At 38.3% G+C, this 13,356-nt stretch overlaps 1 protein-coding gene across 2 annotated transcripts in view; it reads right to left on the bottom strand.

Annotated features, from left to right (window-relative positions):
• LOC121813451 overlaps positions 1–5,773 on the bottom strand; it is an 11,011-nt gene extending 5,238 nt beyond the window's left edge. For both annotated transcript variants that reach the window (XM_042217234.1, XM_042217235.1), the window contains exon 1: positions 5,667–5,773. In XM_042217234.1, the coding sequence (XP_042073168.1) occupies positions 5,667–5,685 (19 nt within the window). In that variant the 5' untranslated portion in view covers positions 5,686–5,773. The remainder of the gene's footprint in view (positions 1–5,666) is intronic.
• Between the last annotated feature and the right edge of the window lie 7,583 nt (positions 5,774–13,356).

The following is a 13,356-nucleotide window of genomic DNA, read 5'->3' as shown; positions in this document are numbered from 1 at the left end:
GGGGGGAGACAATCAGAGGGGCAGTGTGATGATCTTAGGTTACTAACTACCACGGTCAAGTCCTTAAGGGAGACGGGATCAAACTGCTCTAAGACAGCTGAGCACACAGGAGAAGGACTCTGATCTGAGGCAGCAGACAACGAGACAAGGGCCCTAATCGATAGGATCTTGTCATTAAAAAATGCTAAAAAAAATCATCGCACATACTTGGTGAAGAAGTGACTCCAGAATTATCACATAAACTAAGAAAGCAATTAAGAACATTAAAAAGTACCTGAGGCCTGTGACTGTTTACTGACACTAAGTTTGAGACAGACTGTGTCTTTGCAGTTTTTACAGCTTCTTGGTAAGCAGAAAGACGAGTCCTTAAAATCTGTAGGGAAACATGCAATCTGTCCTTTTTCCATCTCCTTTCAGCGCGTCTGTAGTCACGTCTGAGGGAGCGCGTATGTTCATTCAACCACGGCTCTGATAAATGCTTAGCGCGCACAGTCCTGAGCGGAGCAATAGAGTCCAAGATATCAGTGCAGGTAGAATGAAGAATGTCCGAAAGGTCCTCAACACTTTTACAGTTGGAGTTCATTATTCAAAGGCAGCAGAAAAAGCGGGCGCCGTTAGTGCATTAAGCGCTCGCTTTTTGCGCGCTGAGACGTACGGCTTATCCACCGAACAGCGCAGCGTTAGAGTGAACAACACAGGAAGATGATCGGAGATGCGCAACTCGGATATTTCCGTGATGCACACATCCAACCCTTGGGAGAGCACCAAGTCCAGTGTGTGACCTTTTTCATGCGTGGGACCAGTAACCCACTGGGTCAAGTTAAAAGAGTCAATAATATTTAAAAAGTCCCTGACCAAAAGTTTAGAGTCACAGCAGACATGGATGTTAAAATCAACAAGGATTAAAAAACTGTCAAATTTAAGAACGATTCCAGCCATAAAACCAGAAAACTCTTTGATAAAATCCTTGTTAAACTTGGGAGGGCGGTATATGAGGGCACACAGCAAAGGCGCAGCAGAATTCAGGTGTAACTCAAACAGCTGGAGTTCAAAACTAGAGAATGAGTCATGCTGTAATGTATGATGGCAATGAAATCGAGCATTGAACACGGTGGCTAAGCCTCCCCCCCTACCAGAGGACCGAGGGAGGCTGAAGAATGAGAAATTAGGAAGAACCAGTTCCGAAAAAGCTACAGACTCACCGGGTTGAAGCCATGTTTCTGTCAGAAACAGAAAGTCCAACTGTTGTGACTTTAGGAAGTCGTTTAATACAAACATCTTGTTTGCTAATGATCTTACATTTAGTAAAGCCATTTGGAGTGTGTAGATCCTAACATTAGGGAAATAAAATGCTGAGAGCGGGGGATCAAGTGTCGTGGGAGCTCCAGGGACAACAGGCAAGATCCACCTAAAGATGCACTCTGCTGGTCCAGTAGTTCCACGAGAAGCACGGAGAAGAGCTCGGACTTTGATGAGTGTACCAGCCCGCTTTCCTCGTTTCCTCGGGCGCTTCTTCCAGGAAGTGGTGTAGGAGTGTTGGCACAGATAAACTGGGATACAGGGCTCAAAAAGTGGTGGAGGAGGCCCATAATCATCTCCTGTCTCAGTTTGCTTAAGAGCTAGGTCATACGATGCTTTGATTTCTAAGCGTAACTGGCGATTGTACACACGCAGAGCTAGGGCATTAGACAACATTATGGTTTAACTGAAGGGCACAATACATCTTTCAGGTCCCATGTGAGGTTGTTGCTCGATTTCTTTCATGACTTTCAGATAATGTCGTAGGAGGTTTCTTTTAAGCCTACTACTTCTTTTGTCACCCACATGTCCAGTTTTTTCAAATTTACTTAGAAGTCCTGAAAAATTCTGATTCAAGTACTGATTCAACCTATACTCAAGTAAAAGTGAAAAAGTACAGGCTCTGAAATGTACTCAAAGTAAGAAAGTAAAATGTAGCTCTTTGGAGGATGTTTTTCTAACAGCTACTTTTGTGCAAAGATAATTGAATATTGTGATATAATAATAAAATAATATTAGTAGATGGGAATAAAATTTCCTTCAATCTAAATATTAATTCTAATAAAGGTACTCAGCTTGAATCAGTAAAGTAGACCATGAGCAGAAAAAAATAAATTATTATTCCCCACCACCTCATGTTGCCACATTTAGTCACATATGTCTTGATGCATGCTCAATCATTCAGGTAAGTAAATCCCAAAAGGTTGATTCTGTTCGTCTGGACGTAGCATTTTGTGGGAGATGGCGAAAGAGGCCCCTTCCTAGATTCAGAGATGGTCTTTCCCTTTTCACGTTCTTTCGCCATCTTACAATGCTGTGATTGCAGCCATTCCCCAACTCTCTGTGAATGGTACTCATGGACATTGATCAGTGGGTTTTAGTCAGTGGTTGTTGATCAATGGTCATGAGAATTTGCATAATTAAGATTAAGGAACTGACCTCCCAGCCCATTGTTCCTTCAGTGGGCTAGTTTCAGTCATTATGCAAATGTACTGTTTATAAGATTGGGGAAACCTGCAGTCAGCTGAGACTGAAGAAGTCACTTGGATGAGTGACGAAACGTTTCTCCCACAGAAAATGCTACATCCAGATGAACAGAATCACTCTTTTGGAATGTCAAATTTACAGACCCAACACCCGATTTAAAAACTTGAGGACTTACATGTAAGCTTTACATTTCCAGTTTACCAAACATGACTGAGCAGTCATTACCTTTAAATCTCTTCTTCCTCTCCTGTCTTTCCTACAGCTTTCTCCCTCTCTGAGTGAAGTTAGCTTTCTTTCTTTTTTTTCTCTCCCTGTGAAATAAAGCAGCTGGACCTTTAGCTAGCAGAACTCTGTGCAAAAACCTGTACAAACAGTTTGTGTTTGCTTAAGTTTGTTGAGATAGAAACGTTTCATTTGAAACATTTAAGAAAAAAGAACATTACTCCCTCTATGATCCACTTGCAGAGGTGGGACCAAGTCATTGTTTTGCAAGTCTCAAATAAGTCTCAAGTCTTTATCCTCAAGTCTCAAGTCAAGTCTCAAGTAATGTCAGGCAAGTCAGAGTCGAGTCTCAAGTCACTGGTGTAAAAGTCCGAGTCAAGTCACAAGTCTGAAACTTTGAATTTCAAGTCCTTTCGAGTCTTTAAAAAAAAAAAACGAAAAAATAATGTTGCAGTTATGCTAAATGTAAATATTAGACCATGTAATTTTTAAATCTGTGTTTTTCTCAACACATGACAAAATAGTGAACTTAGAAAATATACACAAATTGTGAAATTGCACCTCTTTAAAATGCAGCTCAATTAAACCTAGCTCCAAGAATAATTTTCACCGACAGTTCTGAGATAAGCTGCATGTTATTCTTGGATGCGGTTGTAGGACCGGCTTTAAAATCGCATGACAAAAATATCATACACATTAAAAAAACTGCATCACCAACGTAGCCTGGACAACATTTGCTAGTTAGATGAAGTCAGCTATCTCATCGTAGCATATTTATATGCATATTTATAATCATACGGTTCTTGGAGTGAGTGCATACACTCATGAAGTTTAGTAACTTCCGGTCACTGCAACAAGCCCAGGTACAGTTTACCGCCGGATGGGTGCAGGACCTTGAAATGCACCGTGTAGAACGAAAGACCATCGTACGTATCATAAGTTTACCAGTCTCACAAATCGTCGTCATAAATACACATTCGTTAACCGTTTATTAATAGGACCTTTGAGCTCAACGGTAATTAATTAGTAGTGGAAATAATTTCTGGTAGCATCACAGAAATGTAGCAGTGACAATAATACTGTATGCTGTAATCGTACTGGGCAATTAGTGATACAAAACAACTGTTTTATCCTGTGAATAAAAGTATATGTTTTTGTCAATGTACCATAATAACAGAAGCGAAACGCAATATTGTGTCAGGACAATTCACTATTTATGCACAATAAATAAAGGAGCATAGCGCGACAATTTCTGTTCAGCGCCAGACTTGCTTGTAACCTATATCACCAATTATGTTATGAAAATGACATTAACTACAAGACTGACCTTCGTGTAAATGCTTGGAGCAGACTAACCTGTGAGCTGGAGTGTTCTGGGACGTTATATTTGGTCTTTGAATGGCTGCAATCCAGGCCATCCGTCGCCTCTTTGTTACTTCGGAAACATGGCTCGAACAATTTCTCTTCAACGACGTAATCCGATAACAACCGATCTCTTTACCCGTCGGCTTCCCGTGGCTGTCATGCGACCGGCTATTGCAGTTAATAATACAACAGCTTCTTGACATTTTTGTGTTTCTTTTTATCGCTGTGTGACTGATTTCAATTGAAAGCCTGCGTGCGCTAGTACCTCTTGCCACGAGTTCCCAGAATCCTTTGCGGTTTTACCCCTGAATGACGTCACATTTTCAATCTCTATATAATATGCATGTTAAATTTTATATTTGGGGTGAAATATCAAGTCTTTTCAAGTAAACCGGTTCAAGTCCAATTCAAGTCCCAAGTCATTGGTGTAAAAGTCCAAGTCAAGTCACAAGTCTTAGAACATTTTTTCAAGTCAAGTCTAAAGTCATAAAATTAATGACTCAGTCTGACTTGAGTCCAAGTCATGTGACTCGAGTCCACACCTCTGTCCACTTGCTCTTGCGCATTGGGCATGGAGAGCCAATTCAGTTGATTACGCTTCGATTTCAACCAATTAGACGTGGAAATAGTGATCATTTACTTTTGTGAAAAAGTTAAAGATGAGTGTCGTTAAATTACTGTGCAGTTTGTGGGTTACAACAGAAAATGATACAATTATTGTTCCCACGTGGTATCGGACAAGATTATTTCAACACAACGAGGATGTTTTGACGAACGATATAATACTTTCTCAACATGTAAACGGCTCTGTGTTTATTTCCAGACGTCCTATAAAAATACAACTTGCTCTGATTGTTGCACATTGCTAAAAGTTATATCTGCTGGAAACAAAAATACACCTTTCTGAGTAGCCTACATCTTTGAAAACAATTGTCTATTTTATTCTTGTAAAACACACTTCTGTATCTGAACGACAAGAATGTGGGATATTGTTTGTCCGTGATTTGGATGGGGGAACAGATTGTGGTAGGGTCAGCCTGATATGTTCTGTAGGGAATAACTACCCTGGCACAACACCGGCACAACCGCAGCTTATGGACTTCTAAAAAAGCAAAAGCAAAAAAAACAGCAACCCATTTTAAACCCTGAGTATGACACTCCTGTGCCCATTCTGAAAATGTAAGGAGCAGAAATTAGATATTTGTTTTAAAATACCATGAAGAAAAGTAAAATATTGTCAGAAAAATAAATACTCAAAGTACAGATATCTAAAAATTATACTTAAGTACAGTAACAAAGTATTTGTACTTGATTACTTCTGAACTTGGTACTCTCAGTTCATGTCAGTTCATGAGCAGTAAAACAGACATAGGGCTTTGTAAAAAATATTTTACAAACCCTAATATAAATATATTACAAATGCTTCTTTTTCAACAATTTTGTATATTACTGATACTGATTTACATTTTGATTTCTGAAGAAAATTATATACATTACACTTTTCTGCTTTGTAAATTCTTTGATGTACCAACTGTATTATAAATAAAATATATAATAAAATAAACTGCACCAACCTCTAAACATTTGATCCATTCCAAATATACTCTACTACTTCTTACATGCTCTACCCTGTGAGCACAGACAAAGTATACAACAACTGAAACTGAGTTTCAGTTTCTCATCTTAACTATAATGGGCCTATAACACGCCTCTTTTCCTCTGTTTGTACTTTGCTTCTTTCTAGTTTTATATTTATTTAGCATTGAGAAACTTTCTCTATGTATTGTCAAAGTGAGCATGAAAGGCTAATTAAAAGTATGTAGCCCTCGTCTAAAAAAACTGACAGACTTAACAAAGTCTGTGAAGCCCCCCGCGACCCTGAAAAGGATAAGCGGAAGCGAATGGATGGATGGATGGAAAGGAGAAGCTTGAAATGACATTTGCCTTCACATTTGAAATTCAAAAAGCCTTATCGAGTACAGGATCAGGGGATGGTTTAATCGAGTGGTCGTGTCACGCAATGTGGAAACACACTTCTGCAAACACACCCTGTTCTGTTTCCTCTCAGAAAGTTAAAACCATCATTACCATTCTGCATCTTTCTAGATGTAGTTGTTTTTGTTGCGGGGTGTATTCATTTTTTGCTTCAACCAATTTGAGTAAAACTGAAGATTTTGTGATCTAAGTTATATTATTAACCTTAATTTCATGTTATGGAGTTAAACAAGTGTTCAATAAAACTCAGCCTTGTGAAAATTTTGGAAATTGTTCTTTTGTTCATTGAGCTACTGATTAAATTTGTACTTTTTAAAGGGGTTGTACTCATTTATGCTGAGCACTATATGTAAAATATATATGTGTGTGTGTGTGTGTGTGTGCGCGTGTGTGTGTGTGTGTGTTTAAATATATATATACATGATTTTTATCATTTATAATAATTTTTATAATTAGCTTATTCACGTTCAGTTCTTTACAGTTATGTTCTATGATCAGTGTTGGGGAGTAACGGAATACATGTACCGCCGTTACGTATTTAAAATACAAAATATGAGTAACTGTATTCCGTTACAGTTACCATTTAAAAAGGTGGTATTCAGAATACAGTTACTTTGTTGAAATAAATGGATTACACTGCGGGCTAGGAGCTTCTTCCGCAGGCGATACGGTCTCTCAATCACACCACACACAGTACTGACCCACACATTAGTTCTTACACACACACTGGACTTTCTGGACATTGTTTTCACTTCATTACTTGTAATTCACGCTGCTGTTATTGTGTATATATTTATTTATATTTCTTCATACATTCTTATATAGTTCTATATTGTGTATTTTGTTGTACAGTTATTTTATTTTCAACTTTAATTTATATATTTTATCTTATTCTCCCAGTTAAATTTACCCTTCATTCTAATTTGTGTTGTACAGTTATTTCATTTTTAACCTTAATTTATATTTTATTCCTTCCTAGTTAAATTTACCCTTTTTAATTTTTCATATTTATTTCCTATCTTATTCATAGCCTTTTCCTTTTTGTTTTCTTTAGGTCACGAGCAGTTGTCCAAGCATTTCACTACATATCGTACTGTGTATGACTGTGTACGTGACAAATAAAATTTGAATTTGATTTGAATTGATTTGGTTTTCCTGTTTCATGTTGTCGCGGGTCAGGACTGTTTGGGTTTTGTTTGACAGCTACGTTCTGTTGTTCCAGGCGGCAGCGTTACGGTTGCCATGGTTACAGGGCGACGCTCTCTCTCTCTCTCTGCGACTGTGTGTTTCCTGGGTGAGAGAGCGCCTTTTTTGTTGTTGTTGTTGTGCTAAGCTAACAGGCAGAATGCTACAAGCATAGCTCTAAAGAATGTAGCATCATGGGCAGTGTAGTCCGTGTTGCAGGGAGAATGGACTGCCATACACGTTATGTGTCTGTGAGCGAGGAGGGAGAAAAAGGGGAGTGGAAAGGTACGAGTTGTCATCGAGGAAAAACGGGAGCTGGAAGCATGTAAATATAATAATAACCACTGCAGCCAAGAAGAGTGCCTGACGAGCCCAGTTGTAAGTAAGCTATTAAGACTCGACTGTACACCGTGTTCGTGTTTTCCTCCGAAAACAATAAGTTCCGTTGGAGCAGCCTTTCAACGCCTCTCTCTGTCTCTCGCAAGAAAAGTTGACCCACACAACAAAGTAAAGCTATTTTTCGGCTACGAGCCGACAGGGACCCCGCCGTATTAGTCAGAGGTCCCTTTACTACAGTTTCGGAGTCGCGGACCTTCAGTAATAGTAATAAATCACACAGCAATAGTACATTCACGTTGTTGTAAAAAGCATGATAATATATTAAGTAATCCAAAGTATTCAGAATACGTTACTGTCATTGAGTAACGTAACGGAATACATTACAGAATACATTTTGGGGCATGTATTCTGTATTCTGTAATGTAATACATTTTAAAAGTAACCTTCCCAACACTGTCTATGATCCATTAGCTACTCCAACATAATGTTTGTATGTTTGTATAATCAATATAAACTTCTATCATATTATTTGATGTGACTTTATTAGATGGTGTCACAATTAGACAATATCAGTATAGTTAAAGGTACTCAGGTGCTTGTGGTTAGCTAACCACTGTTAGAATTTATTTATATCTTTAGGGATCTTATAATGTATATTACACATTTGTTTTATTCTTCAAAATACTCAGCTGTGTGCAGCAGAATAGTTTTGGATGTAGACTGTGACACTCTGATAAGAGCCTGTAACAGACACAAGACTATGACCCTCTCTCAGCAATGTAGTAGGGGGTTGTGATACCTACAGGAAAACAGGGCTATAAATTCTGGTGTTAGGGAATGCTCTCTTTCCATTCTGTTTCTATGACCCTCAATCAAAGTATTTACTACTTGGGTGTGATGCTCTTTTGTTTGTTTGGGTCTCCTGAACAAGGAAAGAGACATGGCAGCCATTTTTAACTTGAACCTTTAACGCTTAATAAATTTAACACAATGCACTTTGAGCACATTTGTCCTCTCTCTTATAAAATTAACCCAACAAACTGGCGCACCAACATGGGGCTCGATTGGATAGCAAAGAAGGGATTTGGTACATTGGAATCTGTACTGGGGGTGAGTGATGAGTCTGGTTGATCACTCGCGATCCCAAAAAAATTAGGGCATGCACACTGGTTGTCATTTAAAAAATGTTTTTCTAATTTGGCTAAAGTAATTCTGTCGTGATCAATCGGTATGGAACTAAGAAATTATTGGAAATCAATCTCTTTATGAATTTTAAATCTCCTAACTATAAAAGTTGTAAAGTTTCAAGTTAAAAAATACATATGTGTATAACAATTTTTTTTTTCATTGCACTTCCGTATTGATATCAACATCCAGTCAAGGCATGAATCGTTGTATAACAATTTTTATGTTTTCATTGCACCTCTGTATTGGTATCAAAGTCCAGTCGAGGCATGAGTTAAGTCCAGTCAAGTCATTGTCATTCCAACCATGTGCAGTGGTACAGCACACAGTGGAACGAGACAACGTTCCTCCAAGACCATGGTGCTACATATGACATGACATATAACAGACAATCAGCACAGGACTACATAAAGTGCAATGTGCAAAAATTGCAAAAAAAACAAACAAAACAAAGACAGTGCAACACCAAACAGAACACAACGATACAGACACAAGACAGTGCAGGCAAAACAGTGAGGCCCCAATGAGCTGTTGCGCCTCCTCTCTGTATGCTGACTCATCGTTCTTGCTGTCCTGTCATTGTCAAACTTCATGATGTGGTTCGAACTGTACATTGCTGTACAGTTGTGAGTCAGCAGAGTGAGCAGCAGTAGGCTGAGCACACAGCCCTGAGGGGCTCCAGTGCTCAGTGTGGTGGTGTTTGAGATGCAGTTAACGATTTGGACTGTTTGAGGTCTCTCCATCAGAAAGTCCAGGATCCAGGTGCAGAGGGAGGTTTTAAGGCCCAGCAGACTCAGTTTTCTAATCAGGAGCTGAGGAATGATTCTGTTGAATGCTGAACTTAAGTCTATGAGCAGCATTCGTACATATGTGTCTTTATTGTCCAGGTGGGTGAGGGCAAGATGTAGGGTGGAGGTGATGATGTCATCTGTTGACTGGTTTGGGTGATAGGTGAACTGCAGTGGGTCCAGTGTGGGTGGCAGCTGGGTCTGAAACATCTGGAAGCACTTCATCATGATGGGTGTGAGTATAATGGGACAGTAGTCATTGAGGCAGGACACTGGGGACTTATTTGGCACAGGAATGATGGTCGTGGACTTGAGGCACGTTGGGACGACAGCAGTAATCAGGGAGAGGTTGAAGATGTCAGTGAGGACATCTGTCAGCTGGTCTGTGCAGTCTCTGAGCACTTTCCCAGGGATGTTATCTGGACCAGCAGCTTTTTGTGGGTTAACTCTGCAAAGAGTTTTCCTCACATCAGGTCAGACACAGAACCTGGTTGTTGTGAGGGGGGGAGGACTTCCTTACCAACATATCATTCTGAGCGTCAAACCGTGCATAGAAGTTGTTCAGTGCATGTGGTGGGGGGGGGGAAATTGCACGAGATTTCAAACTGGAGTTATAAGAGGTAGATGACTACACACACCAAGTGTATGCTAATGCTATTTATTGTGGTGTAACCTGTCAAGGACAAAAACGTACAGGAAATTCTTCATCAAGCCTAGAAATCATAGCTTTCCTACTTTTGCTAAACCTGGATTGGTGGCGTGGTGGTTAGTGCGCTTGTTGTGAAACAACAAGAAGGTCCTGGGTTCAAATCCACAATCTTGCTAGTGGTTTCTTTCTGGGAATTCTGGTTTCCTCTCACAGTTAAAAGTCTTGCAGTCATAAGAGTTAGGTTAATTGGTGATTCTATTTTTTTTTCTTTTAAAACTGTGCAGACTGTCATGAATGTGTATTATGTAAACATTTTTTTAAACACAGAAAACCTTCACCAAAGTCTTTGTTTCATACTTTACATAAAGCATGGTTGCTGAGGCAACAATAAAATTAGACTGCGATGGAAAGGAGAAGCTTGAAATGACATTTGCCTTCACATTTGAAATTCAAAAAGCCTTATCGAGTACAGGATCAGGGGATGGTTTAATCGAGTGGTCGTGTCACGCAATGTGGAAACACACTTCTGCAAACACACCCTGTTCTGTTTCCTCTCAGAAAGTTAAAACCATCATTACCATTCTGCATCTTTTTTTTGCAAAACCACAGTTATGTGCTTGCTCTTACTATTTAGAGTTAGAGAAACAGCCATACTGCATTTTGACACTTTCTCTATTAAATCAGTGAGCACATTCTTAACAGCTATCTATGGCCTGGTGATTAGATTTACATAAAGGAATTGTTTAGATAATGGGTAGAGAAATGCTATACAACTGAGTTTTAAGCAGTATTTTATGAGAAAAGTGACTTACAGTAAATGAGATGGGAGAAAATTAAAGTAGTTTTAGCAGCACATTATTGAGTGACAGTGAAGTTCTGGTTTTAGTGAGGTTTCTTAAATAAGACTAAATGAGACTCACAAATGATGGAGTTCTGTGCCAGATGGCCTGGCCTCCACAGTCACCTGATCTACACCTAAGCAAAATGGTTTGGGATGAGATGAACCCCAGAGTGAAGATAAAGGGCCAACAAATGCTCAGCATCTCTAGGAAAGCATCTCTTTCAGGTGATTATATCATGAAGCTCATCGAGAGAATGCCAAGAGTGGGCAAAACAGTAATCAAAGCAAAGGGTGGCTATTTTGAAGAACCTAAAGTATGAAATATGTTTTGAATTCTTTCACACTTTTTTGTTTACTACATGATTCCATATTTGTTTATTCATAGTTTTGATGCCTTCAATGAGAATCTACAATGTAAATAGTCATGAAAATAAAGAAAAATCATGAAATGAGAAGCTGATTCCAAACTTTTGACTGGTGGTGCATGAGTCGGAAAATCCTTCATTTCCTTGCAGTACACATAGAGGTTTGTATTTTTTTCACTCCTGTTCAGCTTCTGCACTCTCTTCTAATTTCACTGATTCAATGGGAAGGATTTCTAACATCTATTTTCAGGGGCCATATTATCAAGAGGTGGTCATGACATGGAAAAATAAGAGAAATGGCTGGAAATTTAGCTGCTAAGTTAAGTTAAAGATGCAAGAGTGATTCTTGTGTAGTCAGATAGATTACTACACATACAGAGAGAGTTTAGGATAGGCTAAGAGTAAAAACAAGGTCCAGGGTATCCCAGACGTCATCAGAAGAACAATTAACATGCTGCCCTAAATTATTTTAATTATGATTATGAAATTTGGTGACAGTATAATTAGAGGAAAGATCAAAGTCACCTACAAACCGAACAAACTGAACTTGTTAAGTTCTTTCTTTTTTTTTTGCCTGTCCCGTTTGGCTCTTTTGTACGGAAGAGGATTAGGGCCACTGGGGAAAAAAAAGTGGGCACATCTTTTTTTTTTTCTTCTTTTCCTGAATTCTGAGAAAAAAGTCAGAATTCTGACTTTAATCTCAGAATTATGAGAAACATGTCAGAATTCTGAGAAAAAAGTCAGAATTCTGAGAAAAAGTCAGAATTCTGACTTTTTTCTCAGATTTTTTTTCCAGTGGCCCTAATCCTCTTCTGTACTTTTGCAATCAGAATTATTGTCTAAAGGCGAAGAAAGATGCCCAACGGATTTACTTTACCAAATGGACCATCCCAGCCTTGCCGTAATGGTCTATTTGATTGACCTTTTATTGTTTATTTTATTTTATTTTCACTTGCTAAATACGGGACCGATTTGACTGGGGAAAAGAAAGGGGATAAAGAAAGAGGGAAAGAAAAACAGCGGGGAAGAGGGATGGGGATAAAGGGCAAAAAACAAAAACCAACAAAATAAGCAGACAAAAAATACATATATCAATCACCTGGATCACCTGTTGAGAAGTCAAAGTCAAAGTCAACTTTATTTGTCAATTCTGCCACATGTACAGGACATACAGAGAATAGAAATTTCGTTACTCTCAAACCCTAGATGAAATAGCAAGTGAACATTTAAATATAAGAGAGTGATTAAAAATGCAAATAAAATAATTAAAAAGTAAAAATTTAAATAAATACAATACAAATTAACAAGAAAGCTATGCAATATACAATATACAATATTCAAGTAAGGGTAAATGACATTGAGTGTAAACCAGGCAGAGTAGTACAAATAGGCAAATAGTGCAAATGGAGATCTAGTAATATACGGTAAGAGATAGTATAACAACAAAGTCTTATGAGGTAATGGCAGAAAGAAAAAAGAGAAAACAAGCAGAAGAAAAAAAAAGAGCAACATAATAAACAACATCACGTCTATGGGAATATAACAGTAAATACTAAATATTAAACATTATAAGATAAGATAAGATAAGATAAGATAAGATAACCTTTATTAGTCCCACACGTGGGAAATTTGTTTTGTCACAGCAGGAAGTGGACAGTGCAAAAGTTATGAGGCAAAAATTTGAATACAATAAGAATAAATACAGTACACAACTGTACAGAATAGAATAAAATACTATATACAGTAGAATAAAATAAAGTAAATATACAATAAGATAAAAATAGAATACAAATACAAATACTATATACAACTGTGCAGCAGCACGTAAGATCAACAGAACACAGTGTGCTTTGGGGTACGAGCCAAAAAGGGTGTAGTTTGTGGGTGTGATCACCCGTGTGTACACCTGTGAGCATG

This window comes from Haplochromis burtoni, unplaced genomic scaffold, assembly GCF_018398535.1.
Source record: "Haplochromis burtoni strain Fernald_Lab_line unplaced genomic scaffold, NCSU_Asbu1 Contig_1713, whole genome shotgun sequence".
NCBI classification, from domain to species: domain Eukaryota; kingdom Metazoa; phylum Chordata; class Actinopteri; order Cichliformes; family Cichlidae; genus Haplochromis; species Haplochromis burtoni.
This window is presented reverse-complemented; position numbering and strand designations above follow the sequence as displayed.